Source organism: Hibiscus syriacus, unplaced genomic scaffold (genome assembly GCF_006381635.1).
Source record: "Hibiscus syriacus cultivar Baekdansim isolate YM2019G1 unplaced genomic scaffold, ASM638163v2 tig00111445_pilon, whole genome shotgun sequence".
Taxonomy (NCBI): Eukaryota; Viridiplantae; Streptophyta; class Magnoliopsida; order Malvales; family Malvaceae; genus Hibiscus; species Hibiscus syriacus.
This window is the reverse complement of record NW_024063096.1, coordinates 930,724-948,382: the sequence shown is the minus strand read 5'-3', so window position 1 is coordinate 948,382 and position 17,659 is coordinate 930,724. Positions and strand designations below refer to the sequence as shown.

At 33.6% G+C, this 17,659-nt stretch overlaps 2 protein-coding genes across 4 annotated transcripts; one reads left to right on the top strand and one right to left on the bottom strand.

The window, feature by feature from the left end:
• The first annotated feature begins 7,790 nt into the window (after positions 1 to 7,790).
• Positions 7,791 to 11,919, top strand: LOC120163438 (cold-responsive protein kinase 1-like). Of its 3 annotated transcripts, none has more exons than XM_039173374.1 (8): positions 7,791 to 7,924; positions 9,050 to 9,171; positions 9,464 to 9,579; positions 9,711 to 9,921; positions 9,997 to 10,234; positions 10,552 to 10,639; positions 11,192 to 11,325; positions 11,424 to 11,919. In XM_039173374.1, exons 1-8 carry the CDS (start codon positions 7,872 to 7,874, stop codon positions 11,656 to 11,658), a joined length of 1,197 nt encoding a protein of 398 aa, XP_039029305.1. In that variant the 5' UTR covers positions 7,791 to 7,871; the 3' UTR covers positions 11,659 to 11,919. The 3 variants fall into 3 exon arrangements, with proteins under 3 accessions (XP_039029305.1, XP_039029304.1, XP_039029306.1); XM_039173373.1 differs by having other exon boundaries at positions 7,800 to 7,924; positions 10,489 to 10,639; XM_039173375.1 differs by lacking the exon at positions 7,791 to 7,924 and adding an exon at positions 8,094 to 8,118 and having other exon boundaries at positions 10,489 to 10,639.
• A 155-nt stretch (positions 11,920 to 12,074) lies between these two features.
• LOC120163461 (sodium/calcium exchanger NCL-like) lies at positions 12,075 to 16,247 on the bottom strand. The gene is made up of 7 exons (XM_039173396.1): positions 15,821 to 16,247; positions 14,395 to 14,580; positions 13,716 to 13,897; positions 13,378 to 13,523; positions 13,007 to 13,283; positions 12,612 to 12,920; positions 12,075 to 12,535 (listed from the first exon to the last, which is right to left on the bottom strand). The coding sequence occupies exons 1-7, from the start codon at positions 16,206 to 16,208 to the stop codon at positions 12,287 to 12,289; spliced, it is 1,737 nt and encodes a 578-aa protein (XP_039029327.1). The 5' UTR covers positions 16,209 to 16,247; the 3' UTR covers positions 12,075 to 12,286.
• Between the last annotated feature and the right edge of the window lie 1,412 nt (positions 16,248 to 17,659).

Below are 17,659 nucleotides of genomic sequence, written 5' to 3'. Positions count from 1 at the left end.
TCATTAATAGATTTAAAAGAAACTCGTTTTTGTTTTCCTTTAGCACAAGCATCACAGATTTTATCATTATCAAATTTAAGCTTAGGCAACCCTCTTACTAAGTCTCCTTGAATTAACCATTGCAAAACACTCATACTAGCATGACCTAGTCTCCTATGCCATAACCAACTATCATGCTCATCCTTAGCAACTAGGCATAAATTAGTCATATCAATAGAATCTAAATGCACCATGTAAATGTTTCCTATTCTATGACCAACAAGCATAATCCGATTAGATGCAATGTCAATGACTTTACAACCATTAATTTCAAATAAGACATTGAATCCTTTATCGCATAATTGACTAATACTCAATAGATTATGCTTTAATCCATTCACATATAAAACATTCTTAATTTGTATGGAAGAGGTATTACCTATTGTACCAATACCTTCAATGTAACCTTTTGAATTGTCTCCAAAAGTCACTTCTCCTCCATTTTTGGCGTTAAGCTCAATGAACCAGCTTTTGTCTCCGGTCATGTGTCTTGAGCATCCACTATCAAGGTACCATGAATTTGAATTTGTTTCCTGTGCCTTGTAGCAATGCTCCTTTCCCTACAAACATAGATTAATTTTTGATTTTTGGTACCCAAATTCTTTTGGGTCCATATTCATTAGTTTCCAAAATCCTAGTTCCCTTAGGTATCCATTTGTGTAGGATATCTTTATCTTTAGTAGTAATGAGTCCTTTAGGAACCCATATACTTCTAAAGATTTTACCATTTAAGGTTCGTTGAGGATTTCTATGATTGTAGTTTCTAAAATCTTTTCTAACAAAGTTGGATTTTGAATTTTCTCCTTTTTCAAAACGTTTTGTTCCAACTTTATCAAAAGAAGTTTTAAGATCATCAATTTTCTTTTGATGATCATCATTGACCTTTGAAAGTAAATTTTGCAAATCTAAATTTTTCTTTTCAAACTCTTCTAGTTTGATTTGCAAATCTTTGATTTTACTTTCAAGATCATTGTTGGTTTTGGATATGAGTTTATTTTCATTTTTCAACTTTGAAACATCATTTTTATATTTTAAAAATAATTTCTCATAATCCGAAGCCAACCCATTATATTCCTCTAATAGCTCATCATAAGATAAATCATCAAAATCAGATGAGTTAGAGGTTACCTTAGAATCTTCCCCAAATGCCATTAAGCACAAGTTTGCTACTTCTTGTTCTTCTTCATCGGAACCTTCTTCATCGCTCCATGTAGCCACATGAGCCTTGTGCTTATTCTTTGATTGACCCTTCTTCTTCAATTGTGGGCAATCATATTTGACATGCCTTGGCTTTTTGCATTCATAGCAAATGATCGGGTCCTTCTCTTTTGGTTCATCTTTGAGGCCTTCATTTCGTTTGAATTTTCTTCCTCGGCAAGGTCTCATCATTTTTCTGAACCGTTTGGCAAACAATGCCATTTCCTCGTCATCATCATCATCATTAGAATCACTCTCATCTTTTATGGATTTGAGAGCAACTCCAATGTTTTTCTTCTTCTCCTTCTCCTTTGGTGTCTCTTCAACTTTATCAAGGTCCACCTCATCTTCAAGCATCATCTCATGAGTGAGGAGTGAACCGATAAGTTCTTCAAGAGTTAAGGACGATAGGTCCTTAGACTCGATGATTGCCGTCTTCTTTGATTGCCATGATTTTGGGAGGGAGTAGACTAACTTCCTCACAAGCTTTTCATTTGAGATGATCTCTCTATATGATTTGAGACCATTGACAATCGTTGAAAATCTATCCGTCATAGCTTTGATGTCTTCATTTGGTTTCATCCTGAAATTTTCATAGCTATGCGTTAGAATACTAATTTTTGATTTCTTTACCTCATCGGTACCTTCATGTGTGACTTGAAGCTTGTCCCATATTTCTTTGGCGGTTGTACATGATGAAACTCTTCCGTATTCATCTGGTCCAAGAGCACAAAAGATAATATGGATGGCTTTGGAGTTGAGCTGGAACATTTTTGTATCTCCTTCACTCCACAACCTTGGATGAGTGATAGGCTTAATGTATCCTTCTTCTACGGCATTCCATGCTCCCATGTCACTTGCTTGAATGAAGTACATCATTCTATTCTTCCAATAGGCGTAGTTAGCTCCATTGAAGAAAGGAGGCTTGTTGACGGGCATCGAATCGAGACCGGAGTCGTAATTTGAAGTGGAGGCCATTGATGACTTGGTAATCGATGTAACTCTTCCCGGATCGACTCAAGTGGCGATTAAACCTTCAAATGAGTTAGGCTCTGATACCAATTGTTGAGTTAATCGAATGACGAAATTGGCCAAGAGGGGGGTGAATTGGCAATAAAAATTTTGTGGAAGCTTTTGCAGAAAATTGAAAGTAATTGCACAGCGATTTACAGTGGTTCGACTTTCTCAAACAAAGTCTACGTCCACTACCTTAGCTATCCACACTAAGGATTTTCCAACAAATTCACTAATTTGTTCTTTCTTTTGAGGCCAAAGAGATAACCTTACAATTCCCTCAAGAGTATACCCCAACTCTTGAGAACACTCTTTTCTCAAAGAGAAGATTACAAATTTGCAAACTTACAAGAAAACCTCACAAGGTAAGATGTTTGCACATTTCTAGAACAAAGAAAAGAACACTCAAAGATGAAGACAATTGAGCACAAAAAGTGTTCTTGAAAGCAAAATGAATATTGAATGAAAATAGGCTTGAAATGCTCAAACTTGAGGTTTGATGCTTTCTCTTTGATTCTCTCTTGATTCTAGTTGCTTGATGTTTCTTGTTATTGATCAATGGCTTCTAAGCTTGCTTAAATACACCTTGGATCACTTCTGAACGTTGGGGATGATTAGAGAAGATATTATAGCCGTTTTAGTGTGAAAACATTTAATAAAACAGCTTGGAGTGTGGGGGGAATCGGTTCCCCCTTGAAGGGAATCGGTTCCTAAGTGTAAAATTCAAATATTTCGACCGTTGTACAAGGGGGGAATCGGTACCCCCTTGGGGGGGATCGGTTCCCTCCGAGCATACTGGAATTCTCGGAACAAAACTGTTTAGAGGGGAATCGGTTCCTCCTATGGAGGGGAATCGGTTCCCTCTGAGCAATCTGGAATTTTTGACTTTGAATTGGTTCGAAATACTTTGTAAAATTATTTTGAAATTGTTTTATGATTAAAACTTAATTTTACACTTAAGTAAGGATTAAAAATGATTTTTGAAATATTTGGAGTAATGTTTTGATATTCGAATAGTTATATCGAATATACTTAGAAAATCATTTGGACAATCTTAAAATCCATTTAACTTAATTTGTTATATCGAAATATCAAAATGTTTCAACATTAACTAAGTTGAATTTCAGACAAAAATTGTCTAGATAAGTCACTTTATTAACGATTAAAATTCGAGTAACAAATTTTCTGAAGAAAAAAAAAATCTAAAGTTCAAATCGATTTTTAAAGAGATAAATCTTGAAGATCAATGATAGGAACTGAAGTCTACACCCGAAACTATCGTTTAATTTCTTGATATCCAAGTTTGTCCTAAGAACATTTTTTATCCTTTTTACATTTGTTGGATTTATTATAAATAATATTATTTTCATACATATTAATCTCAATCAATATAAATGCATAGCGCATTTGTTACACCTTGTAGAGGTAGAGATTTAAATTCCACATCCGGAAAAAAATTAGAGATCTTTAAGTTTATAACCGATGATATTACATATCCTATCATTTATATCTTTTTTTAAAAATAATGATCATGTGATAAGTGTGATATTAGAACCATCCTTTGATTATTTGATTTTACGTTGAACGCCGGATGAATAGGGTAAGTAGAGAGAATGTTATTTATTGAAAACGTGAGAGACGTGAATAATATTTTTGACGTTGGTATTAAACAATTAACGGTCGACTGAATAAAATGAGTATAATTCAAAATTTTAATGATCAAATCAATAAATTTTATAGTTGGATGACTTAAACAAAAGCACGATAACAGTGGGTGACTAAACATATAGTTTACCTTTCTTCTTTAGCCCAACGGTTAGAAACTTCTTTGTACTCCAACCCACTAAGAACTAGGGATGGCAAAAAAACTCAAACCCGACGGGGAAAACCGAAAACCGAATTAAACGGGTCGGGTTCGGGGATGATAAACGGGGACGGGGACGGGGACGGGGAAAACCCATTTATTTTAAACGGGGACGGGGACGGGGACGGGTTTGGTAATCCCCGCCCCGATTACCCGATTACCCGCCCCGATTTCCCGCCCCGATACCCGACCCGATAAATATTAAAAATAATATATATATATATATATATATATATATATATATATATTAATAAATTTAATTTAAATAAAAAATATATATTTATATATTTAATTTAAATATATATATATATATACCCGACCCGATTCTCGGCCCAATACCCGACCCAATACCCGGCCCAATACCCGTTTAAATAATCGTTTATGCTAAACGGGGATACCCGTTTCCCCGCGGTTTTCCCCGATTACCCGACGGGGATCCCCGTTTAAATCCCCGCGGTTTTTTAAACGGGGACGGGTACCGGTTTTTTAAACGGGGACGGGGACGGGGGGACCAATACCCGGCCCGAACCCGGCCCGTTGCCATCCCTACTAAGAACTTTGAAACAAGTAAATGGTATTTTTCTTGCAACTTTTTGAGAAATAATTTTCGGCTCATTTTCACGCCTATTTTGAATTTATCTGATATGTGTTCATCATTAATAGGATAATAATTAATTTTTTAGATCACATTCTATAAGATTATAGTTATTTACTTTAACATTAACAACAAGAGATTAATTTTAGTGGAGATTAACAACAACTTTAATTCTCAAACTTCAAGTATTTTAATAGTATATCATTATTTACAGTTAATGATGTATTGAGGAGGGCGGTTGCTCCCTGAAAATTTAAAATAATCATATATCTTTTATTTTTTCTATGCACTTTCTATTGAAAATATGTTTCTGTCCCTTGAAATTTTATAATTTTATTCATTTCTAACATTTTAAAAGTTCACCCCACTAACATAAAATCATGTTTCACTCCCTGTTTACAATATATGTATTTTTCTTTTGAAAAAATTGAATCCACACAACTTATAACAATATAAAACTATTAATTTAAATTTATATAAAGATAAAATCTCAAAGTTTTTAAAATTTTAATACTATTAATTTGATAAATACGAGTACTATTAATACATCAAATATGTATTTGAGTTTTATACTTAAAATTATTTCCTTAACCCTTTTCATGAAAATTAAGGCATTAAAAGAAAAAATGAATGCATATAAGAGAGGTGAAAGAGTGAATATCAAACAAACACAAGTCTTTTAGTTCTATCATTTTTCATACAAAAATATGTCAATCCATCCAAATTAGTCATAGAATGAGAATTTTCTTAGGTGGACTATTAATATTTACTATTAATCCAAATCTAAAAATTTGAAATTAGCGACATTTGATTAGGGATGGACATGGGTCGGGTTTCGGCCAACCCGATCCGAAAAATATATACGCTCCACCAGATCCAAATTCGATCCGACTTTTTGAGATAAAATACGAATCAAATCCGGCATGACCCGAAATAAAAAAAATATTATTTTTATTCAATAAAAACAATGATTTAATTAAAAATAATAATATATAGAGGGGTATTATTGTAATTATTTATAAATATATAAGGTAAACTTATATTTTTTTCGGATTGGGTATTTTTTACCCTAAACCCGAATATGACCTAACCCGACCCAAACATTACATTTAAAAAACCCAACCCGACCTGAACCTGGATTTTTTTTAAACACTCGACCCGATCGTATAGGGTCGGGTCGGATCGGAACATGTCGGATTCAAGTCATGCCCATCCCTAAATATGATATTGTCTTCCAAAAATCGTCGATGGATAAATTAAAGACAAATCCCTAGAATTACCATTAGGTGTTCCTTGAAGGCCAAACTTATTGGTAAATAACGATAAATTTTATTTGAAATTAAACTCGTTGACATTTGACGATAACTTCTCTTGAATTATTAAAAACCATCAACATCTAAATACAATTTCTAAATACACTTAAAAGCTCACTCTAATTTATATAAAAAATGTAAATTGATAATATTAAAATTTAGAAAAGGATTAATTATAATTTTTGACCATTATATGAATTTTTTTTTTGACATAACCATGACATTAATTAATATTTGACAATTTGACTCAATGTGAATATTGTAATAATAAAGTACAGTTCATCATCATTCTTCTATTATTTTATACATTGCAATTGCTTATTTGAAATTTGATGCCAAAAACTATGGAAAAAGTCAACTTTTTTATAAATAAATTTATGACAAATTCTTGAAAAGGCAGGTTTCATTAATTTATGACCAAGGGTGGGTATAACTGCAACCTAATTTAAAATTTTGTTAATAATTATTATATATATATTATTAAGATTACGAACATATATCGTCTAATAATTATCTCAAACTACTAAAAGATTGTCATCAATTATTTCATGTATATTTTGTTAAGATCATTATAGATTATGATATGATCTTATATACTAAAAATGGTGAATAAACAATGACCACTTATATTATTTAATAATTCTGACTTGATTGTAATAGTGAGTGTCTTGGTGTATTTATTTAATATTATAATAAAAAGACTAAGTTCAATTATTTTAAATTACTTTTTATAAATGGTTGAATGATTTTTTGTTTCTCAGTCGGAATCCTAAATAAGAGGTAATTTGTCGTGCAATAATTTAATTTAAGGTGAAATTAAATTGATTTTAATTTAAAATATAATTTTATCTAACTAAAAGTTATATAAGTTTATCACATTTCTAGTTGTAACTGGAAAAATTACGAAGATAGTAATATTTCTTATTCAACCTAAAAAATTATACGAATTTATAATAATTTTTTTGTTGCAAATGAGAATGTAATATTTTTAATTCAACTTAAAGTGTTACCATATCTAACTAAAGATTACACTCTTGATAGTATTTTCGATTACAAACCGACTTTTACCTCTTTTTAACCTTATATTAACAAGTTATATTTTAGACTCTCCTCTAAACCGTTTATCTCAATTTCGTAAGACTTGCTTGTAAATACGTTCACAAATATATTTTCTTTTTGGGTAAACTATGTATTAGTCACCCACTTATTTTTTTAGTTTCATTTTGGTCACCTAAATTTTTTTTTTCAAAAGCATAACTAATATTACATTTTAATTTTATTTTGATCACCTATTATTAAAAAAATGACTATAATATCATCGTGTAACCATAAATTAATGGCACATCATTATATCGAAAAATAAAAAAATTACAAATAAGCATTTCTATTTATTTTTTAGGAACGGGTGACCAAAAACGGAATGTTATATGTGATTTTAAAAAATAAATAGCTGAGTGATTAAAATAGAAGTGTAAGAATTAATGGGGGAATAAATACGTAATTTATCCAAAAAAGAAAATATATTTGTGAACGCATTTACCAGAAGTAGAGGAGAGAATTGCCCACTTGACTTTTCAAAACCTGTAATTTGCACGGCAAGATGTCATATCTTCTTTTTATTCCAATAAAGCATATAAAATCGCGTCATAAATAATAAAAATTGGTGGTGTCAAGGAAGTTTCAGACATGATATTGACTTTCCAGTTTCCATGGACCATGGTACCTGGGGGGATGTATTTTGTAATTTTGAACCTTTTCATTTTGCTTTTCATGTTAGAATTATCTTCCAGTTTTTTATCCATGAGAAAAAGCCAAGCATCGACTGCAAACTATACTGTTAATTCATTACATGATTCTAAGATCGTCTGAATCATTGGTGCAGCTGTTTCAAAAGTATCTGAGGTTGGTTTCTAGTCGGTTTTGTTTGGTTGCCAAGAAAATCTGGGTTATGCTTCATATCATCATTTATGTATACATAACAAAATCGTGCTTTAGAAGAGTTTGATATCTTCATCTTTGGTTGCTTATGCTTCATATCATCATTTACTCAAGATTCAATTTTCTGGATGTTCTTAGCAAAACAGAAGAAAATGAATGTTGGTTTTCCTTCTTTCTTTTTTTTAGCTAATTTCATAGTATTTTTAGCTTTGAATTCTGGTGCAAAGTTGTGACTTTTAGAAGATTTCCAAGTTTATGTGATGGAAGATTTTACAATTTCTTTCCCATGTTTTCCCCTTTCAAAATATGTTTTGCTTTGTAGTTATGGAGGTTTTAGATTAGGTTATAATTTCTTGATTAGCTCAAAATTTTACCTGGTTTTGGATTTTGATCTCACGGGGACTTTCCATGGAGATTTTTGAGCCTTTTACCTTTCAACTTTGAAGCAAATTTGATATGTTTCTAAAACAAGCAGTCTAAACACATTTGAAAAGTTCAATTAGTGATTTTGTTAATGTAATTGTACTCAAAATCTTCTGTAGATTTTCCCGAGACGATTTTCGACTATGAATATTTGATCATATGTTCTTTCATATGCTAATGATGGACTATAACTGGCTTATCACATAATTCAAACAAAATCTCCTTTTCCGGTGTTCCTTATCATTCAATTTTTCAGTGGAGATTGTTTATTCGATATGGTTTTCGACACCTTCTGTTTACTCTGAAGCATTCTCACGGCTCTTGTGCCGAATTGTCTTGTTGCTTAAGATGCTTACAAGTCCTATTACAAACACGATTCGAGATGGTTTACCATTGTTTCTTTGCTCTGGTAGACACGGTTTAAGATGCTATAGCAGAGAATGAACGTCATTCGAGATTCATTGCCATTGATATTAGCATTCTTAGCCATATTAAGCATAAAACTGAAATGAGTAAGGTGGTTGTTGTAGATTATCATCGAACGTTACTCGCAGCGATAGATTGACCTTTTCCTTTAGATATTTTTTCCTATGGGAATGATGTAACAGTTACATTACTCTTTCTGATGGACATAGAGGATGATGACTCTTGGTTGGTGCTTTTCAGTGGCTCGGCGGAGTTCCGATTTTTGTTTAGGCATTTCAAGCTGGTGATGACTTGTTGCTCTTTTTTATTCTCACAAAAGAAGACAGCTTCCCCAGCTGAACATAGAATCGATATTGATGAAGGTATGCTGCTAACCTTCTTTTATGTTTTGTCTCGGGCTATAGAATTCGGCTTGGATAATGATACTGAATTGACCGAAGTTTATGCGACTTCGACATAATCCAATGCACTGAAAAAAGGATGAAAATGTAGGTAACCCTGATGAACGGCATAATTTCTCCGAATTCTTTAATAGGTTTCGACTACCGTGCTTGATAAAACCCGCCTGCAATCCTGGAAAATGCTTCCAAGTTCCTAGATCTATATGTATTACTATTTGTTTGCAGAAGTTCCTAATTCCTACTCATTTTACAGAGGTTTCAGGTATTCAGAACACTAGACTGTTTCCTTACAAGGAGCTGAAAATGGCAACTGGAAATTTTAATTATTCCAACAAAATCGGAGAGGGAGGTTTCGGTATTGTCTACAAGGTGATTCCGAATTTCGTTTTTGTTCTAATCTTTTCAAAAGAAGGCTTTAAGAATTTCTTGAAGAAACTAAGACTGTTTTATTATTTTAACATCCAATGTAGACTTCTTACCAATCGATTTTGTTCGAATAGGGAACTTTCCGAGATGGTACCGTGGCTGCTATAAAGGTTCTGTCTTCTGATTCAAGGCAAGGGGTGCGAGAGTTCTTGACTGAGATAAATGTGATTGCTGATATAGAGAACGAAAACCTGGTAAAGCTTCATGGTTGTTGCGTGGAAGGAGATCACAGAATCTTGGTTTATGGCTATCTCGAGAATAACAGCCTTGCACAAACTCTTCTCGGTAAGTTCTACTATTCTGGATTCGTGCTTGTTAACTGCTCGAACAATAATAAGCTAAGGGCTCTTTACCTCTTAGGCGGAGACCATAGCAGCATGCAGTTCAGCTGGCCTACGAGACGTAAAATTTGCATCGGCGTTGCAAAGGGGCTTGCTTTTCTTCACGAGGAGGTTCGACCTTGTATTGTTCATAGAGACATCAAAGCAAGCAATATCCTCCTTGATCGAAACCTCATGCCCAAAATTTCGGATTTCGGTCTGGCAAAGCTTTTCCCTGACAACATGACTCATATTAGTACACGAGTTGCTGGAACCACGTGAGTTCTTAAAAAATATGATCTTCATATCCTCATTTATCATGTTTAACCTGTTTTTGTTGTCACTTTCTTGAAGTACCATTGTTTGAGGATTATCAGATGTGTCTAGACATGGATATGAGGATGTGATCCTTCATGGACCATCCGACACTCTCACTTGAGTTCGAGTAACAGAGATTAGAGCTGTTAAAAATATCCCTGACTTCCATTCAGCGTTGTTAACTTTGTCGTTTATCCTTTTTTTGTTTATATAGAGGTTATCTAGCTCCTGAGTATGCTATACGAGGTCAGCTGACGGTGAAAGCCGATATTTACAGTTTTGGTGTTCTGCTATTGGAGATTGTGAGTGGTAGATGCAACACGAACAGGAGATTACCATTGTCGGATCAATATCTTCTTGAAAGGGTATGAATTTCCCATACGTTCGTATCATTCTAGCCTTCAATGCTAGGGCCATCCGAGTCTTAATATATCATCGGTCTAAGGTATAGCTTCGATAGTCTTTATATGCAGAAACACAGAGAGATAATAACCCACTTTCGACTCGTATTCAATCTCCATTGATCCTACAGTTTGTTTGCTGGTTTTCGATATCCTAATCCCAGAAAAGTTTGAGTGTGGATAAATTGCATGATACGAAAGCGTTGCCTTATGTTACACCAATCCGTTATTTTACTCGAAGTATTCGATACCTACATCCGAAACATATGAGAACGTAGTTATGGGGTATGTATGATCCTTAAAGTATATGGAAAAACTTGAAAAAATTTTAGCATACTTGTGTACATATCCAACACTCAACTCTAAATCCTAGTAAATATAGGCGTTGCCTCATTAACCCTAGTCAAAATGTACAGTGTATTTTTATATATTCTCCAACTTCATCTGTTTGAACTCCTTTTTTTTTGTTGGACGTAGGATTTTAAGACTGATTGCTAAGTCGATATATAACTGCAGGCATGGGAATTGTATGAACGACGACAACTTGCGGAACTAGTCGATGTGTCGATGAGTGGAGACTATGATGATGAAGAAGCTCAGAAGTTCTTAAAGATCGGTTTACTTTGCACCCAAGACATGCCGAAGCAAAGGTGCTGCATGAGCTTATATTATTATCTTTGTTCCTACTCGTTTGTTAGGCCTTATTTCTTTTGATAACTGATGTTTTTCTTCTTATCAACGTCAAAAGGCCATCCATGTCCAAAGTGGTGAAGATGCTAACCGGTGAGGATCCATTGGATGACCGGAATATATCAAGACCTGGCCTGCTCTCCGAGTTTATGAATCTAAGAGCTCACAAAGAGAAATCCGACATGATTACCGGAAGCACAAGCAAAGAAGGGAATGCATCATCATCATCAGAAAATCTTACCATGTCGTATGCTACAATGACATTCAACTCGATGTACGATCGAAGCAATTAGGTTGGTATGATTGATTCTTTTGGTATTCTTCAGTTACTGTTCTGAAATTTCCCCCCCCCCCCCCGGGGGAAAAAACCAGAACTTTCAAACGTCTAAGCCAAACTATACCGTGCTTGTCCTTTTGGTTGATTCGATTAGCAATGCTTGTAAATTTACGTAAATTGTAATCGATTGAACTGTTAAATTTTGATTAGTTGTGATTATATTAAAAGGAGAAGAGTAAGAAAGTGCTGCTAAGCCATGGGATAAACATTTAATATAGATATTCATCTGATATGTATGTTTATCATTTTGTTGAATACGGGTATTTGACATGAATACTTGAGAGAATAATGTATAGATCGATTCAGGTTTCGGGTTTCGGTTTTCTTTTATTTTGCTTCTTTAACTTCGGAAACAAAAATGAAGAGTTCGGATAACACGAGAATATAATCTTTATTACTTCGAAATGGAAACATTGAACTTACATAATGGAGCTATTTAACTTGTGGATATTAGATAAACTGAGGAACACACTGCTGCAAAATACAAATATATGCGGAAAAGTCACTCTGAAAGGAAGTGTCTAAGGGGGAGAAAACTCAAACAAATTCCCTTACCTCCTTGACTAGCATCACCATACACAAACTTACGACCAGCCGAAGAAATAATCGAGAACGTAAACGAGTGCCAACGAAAATGGATAAAGAATGTATGCGATTGAACATGTCCAGAGCGGGAAAGTAGTTCGGAAACTAGCGAAGGCTCCCATGACTATGCAAACAATGAGAATAACCAGCACTTCGGATGAGAAGTCCCATGTCAATCCCCGGACGTAAACAAGTGCCAAGAAAACCGACAGGCAGAGGACATTATTCATGGTTACTGCTCCGTAAAGCTGTATCGCAAAACTCGGAGATTAGGTTTTATATGCTAGCTTGATGATCAAATAAGTGGGGTAACAAGAAATAAACCTCGGAAAAAGTTAATGATGCAGTCCTCTTCTTTTTGCGAGTGGCGAAAATAATGGCTGAAACGGCTTCACTTGAGTTGGTAGCCAATGGCAATGCAATGAATGAGATGAAGAATGATGGAATACTTGTTGCGGTGGAAAAGTTATCGACTGCACCTACAAGTGGATCTGCAAACGCAGCTGCAATCAAGGTACCTATCAGCAACATTAGTACTGCTTTGAAGGAGATCAACCTAGGATTTTCAACATGTTCAACAACCTCATCACTTTGTTCCTCAGACCCCAACAAAGCATGTTCTCTCTTGGTTTCCTGCAGATATGCAGTATAATTCGAAGAATTCAGTTCGAGTAAGTTATAAATATTATCTCCAGAGAAATCGTCAATGCTTGTCTTACCTGGTGAAATCGGTCAATAAACTTGAACGTTCCAGCAGTAGGTTCGAGATAAGCTCCCCCAGTTTGCTTTGCTTCATTAATCCACTTTGTGATTCCCTTTATGAACTCCGCCTCCTGAACAACGGAGTCGAGGGAGGTATCAAAATCCGCCATTACTTTCCTCACAGCATCATCCCTATCCAAGTCTATCTCTTCAAATCGGATTCCTATAATAAATGCTTTCAGTTCAGAATGTGAAAGACCACCACTGTGATCCTCATCGATTGCCTCGAACAACCTGTTTGACGTGTGTAGTGTACATGAAAACTGAAGTACCAGCAGAAATGGCAAATTTTTGCTTAAATGTCAAAACTCAAAAGTCCAAAACTAACTTTTTTATAATCTCTGTATTAGGTTCACCATCCTCAGTAAGAAGCTTTCCAAAAGCTTGCTTTTTCAAGTGTCTTAAGATTCCTGATATGACATGTTTGTGCTTCGCAAAAGCTAGTCGTCTTCTCTGGATCCATGGCTGAAAGACCTACAAATTACGTATATCATAAGATACAACTATTAGAAGAGTAAAAGTTTCGTGAAGCTATGTTGCTACAACTCTTCATTTTTCTTGAAGTTACTTCTGTCTGACAGTGGTGTTCAATGCATATCCGAATATCAACTATGGATACATTACATACATATAACGATGGAATTTTTTCCTGGGAATTTTTATTACCTGATAAACGCAATATGAAATCAACATTGATACTGATATAATAAGTGCAATCAAAACAGCTAAATGTCTTCCTGAAGTTGAATCGAGAGCTTGTGGTAGTTGAACAATAACAAATGGGATAACTGATATAGCCATTATCCTTGCAGCATAGCAAGTCCAAATATCTGTACTCACACCACTCTCTGCAATATTGAACACACTTTAGATTAGCGAATAACCTGCCATTGAAGATTAGATTCACCCCAAATTTTCCAGCCAAACTTCATTTTTCTTGAAGTTCCCGTTTTCGACAAATGATGACACATTTATAAGGATATGACGTACTCGTATTTGATATATTCTTGCATCTGACTTACACTCAAATCAGTAATTTAGGATTAGGCCTAATGGACTTTTTGACTGCATAATGCATGTTATAATAACCTATGTTGCTTCAACTCTTTATTTTCTCTAAAGTACTAGTGTCCGACATTGTATATGAGATATTCAAATATGGGCATGGGATATGATTCTCTAAATATTAGCAAAAGCTTGGGAAAAAATGAGCATACAGGAACACATACCTGTATCTGACATTTATCCCCGACCACACCCCAATGTCCGAGTAACATAGATAATAACAACTCCTCAACCAGCTATTGCTAAATAACCAAGAACAATGTAAAGCAGAGTGGCAAACCTGTTAGGTGAAATCCTTTGGTATTGGTTCCATCAACTGCAACCGAGTCATGAAGATCACACCTGCCAACGATAACACAGGACCCCCATATCACAGTGATAAGCATGACAGTTGACCCTGCTAGCAACCCCATTCCAACGGAGACCTGATCTTGAGCAGTTTCTGGGGTTCCAGAAAGTCCAGATACTGGAAAGAACAAACCAAATTAAAACCAATCCAGATGCAAGTAAAACTATTGAGTAAACGAGGCCAGATGATCATTTAAAGGAACTTATGACTTCTAAAAGATTAGAAAGTATGAACAAACTATCTGTCTCTATATCATGAAAGAAATTCAATCAATTAGTAGTAACATAAGCAAACATGTTACTGATCTAATTTAGTTTTTATTTCTTTTTTCCATTTATTTAACTGTTTTGTATAGAAATTAGTAGTGTGATTATTAGCATGATGTAGCTCAATTTAGTTACCTAGAAGTACTAATATGATTGTAAAGGTCATATAATATCTATTTTCTTTGTAAAAATATATATATAACTAACAAAATTAACAATATATCATGCTCTTCTTAATTAAGCTTGATTGGTAAGATTCAAATCTCGTTGGAGTTCACATCAAAAACCCATTTTTTAAATTTTATTATTGATTTTTTTAGGTGAAAATCCAGTTCTTGAAAGAGTCAGAAAAGGGTTGCTAAAAGTCTCTTGCAAAAGAGACATTTGGCAATAGCGGGGTGGCAATAGGTTTCAATAATTAATTCTATCCACTGTGGTCCATATGCAAAATGTTTAAATATCCAAGATCATATTTTATAAATAATACCCCAAAATAACAAGGATAGGATATTCCAATAAAAATTGAAAAAGAAAAGAAAATAATTACAGTAAAAAATCAAATTTCTAGAATAATAATCCACTATATAAAAAAGAAGGAAAACTACATATTTAGTCATCCAACTATTACTTTAGTTTCATTTTGATCACCTAATTTTTAAAAAAAAAATTATCACTAATGTCATGTTTTTATTTCATTCTGGTCACCCGTAATTCTGTTAATTGTTTAGTGGCGGGTGAACAAAATGAAACCGTGATAATTTTGAAAAAGAAAACATAGTTGAGTGTAAAGAGTGAAGTAGTAAACAAAAATCCAACCCCAAATAAATATGCTAAATTACTGGGAATTTTGAATCTTTACTGTTAACTAAAATTAAAGATATGGAATAGTTTAGATTAGTCTATTAATAAATTGAATACATATGTATAAAAAATAAAGATAAGATCTAAAGTTTAAACTTTCCGATCTTTTGGTTCCATTTTCTGAGCAATCAACCAATGAAAACTAAAGCTTAGATCATAACTCATTTAATCCCCAATCAAACAACACAGAAAAATATTCAAATGAAAAGACAAATTTATTTTAAAGTTACCAAGAATAAGCATCGCATCGGGAAGAGCTCCGAGAATAGGCAAGAACAATCCTCCGACGATCCCGGGACCGAGGATCTCAAGCAAAAGCTCACTTCCATTGGACAAGTAAGTAGCAGCTAAAAACGTAAGGCATCCATAAACAATTATCAAAAACAAGTTCCCAAGGGCCGTGGTGGTGCAGGGTAAGAACCCATAGGTCTGTTCACACGTTTCCTCGGCTGAAACTAGAGGTTTGAATAGGAGGTACGGTGGGTTTTTGACGGTGGAGATTCCATCGGAAACGAGATCGGTTGGAGATGAACGGCCAGTGATGAAGCGGGCGTTGGATGGGGAAGAAGAGAAATAGAAAAGGAAGATGAAAAGGAGCAATAAACGTTGTTGAGCCATTTTTCTCTGGAAATTCTATGGCGCTGGAAATAGTTTTAAGAAAATTTTTAGAGGAATGTGGAAGGTTTTATCTTTCTGTTTATATACAGCCAGCAAAGAGTGCATCGGTGTCAAATTATTTAATATTTGGGTTAATTACACTACAGGTTTTCAATTATTAATAAAATTATAAATAGCCACTTAAATTTATAAACAAGTCGTTCCATTATTCAATAGTTATAAAATATTATTTTACCGTTAAATTTGTAATGGACAGTATTTTTTAGTTTTAATCGACTGATCTTATTGTAACAATTGAGAAATTAAATGACCTGATTATTATAATTAATAAATATATTGATGATTATGATTTAAATGTTAATATTTGTTTTATTTTAACGATAGAATGATATATTTATAACTATTAAATAATCATTTCTAATCTTACTAATAATGAAAGATTTTTTTTTAAAAAAAAAGCAAAACTTCATGTAAAATTTGTAATTATAAGGGTAAAATTGTTTAATAAAAAGTTAAAATAGACAAAAATAAAAAAAATGTAGATAATAATAGTTAATAATTACTATATGACAATCTGAAAAAAAATCAAATTATATTTGTTCTTCAAATTTAAAATATTTTATTTGTGAACCTATAAAGTGATTTTAATGGTAAAAAAAATATTATTATCCTTAGAGATCTTGAGTCCTATTGATCGTAATCCAGAACTTCATATCGAATTTTATAAATGCCTAAGATGATTTTTTTAACTTAATTTATTTCATTCGTAAATATTAAAATTCAATCTTATTATTATACTGTCAACTACACTTTGATTGTTAACGAGGGCAGTATTTAAAAATATTAAAAGGAACAGATGGGGTAGATTGGTTTTGAAGGCGAATTTGCATAAGATTTACGACACTAAAGATCCTCCTTAATTTACGACCAGTCGGAAAGTGCCAGGTTTTAGTTTGTGTTGAATGGATCTCTATCCGTCCGGGAATCCGACAAGGTTGAAAGTTGTCGTTGAGGCCGTTGGTTCCATCTGTTCAAAAGATGGAGAGTGGTCCCCAACCTCCATTAATGAAGGTGCTCATTTGTTGGCTAATTTCTCCTGTTTGTAATTGCTCTTGCCTCATGCTTATGCCTTTTTCTCTGTGTTTGTGTCACGGTTTAGAAATAAAAGATATTAACCTTACATTGAAAAACAAAGTAATAACTTTTGATATTTGTGTTTTCTTAATCAATGATGTTGTCCTAACATTGGTGGTCAATGACACCAAATTTAAAGATAAATTTAAAATAAGAGTAATAATTTAAAAATGGTAATACAATGAAGTATAAATATGATCATAGAAGGAAACTTTAACAATCTATAATTAGTGGTGTGATTAGCTTGGTTTTATTTTTCTATTTTTTTTATTTTTGATTTTTTTATTTAGTCTTGCTTACAAAGGTCATATGGTTTA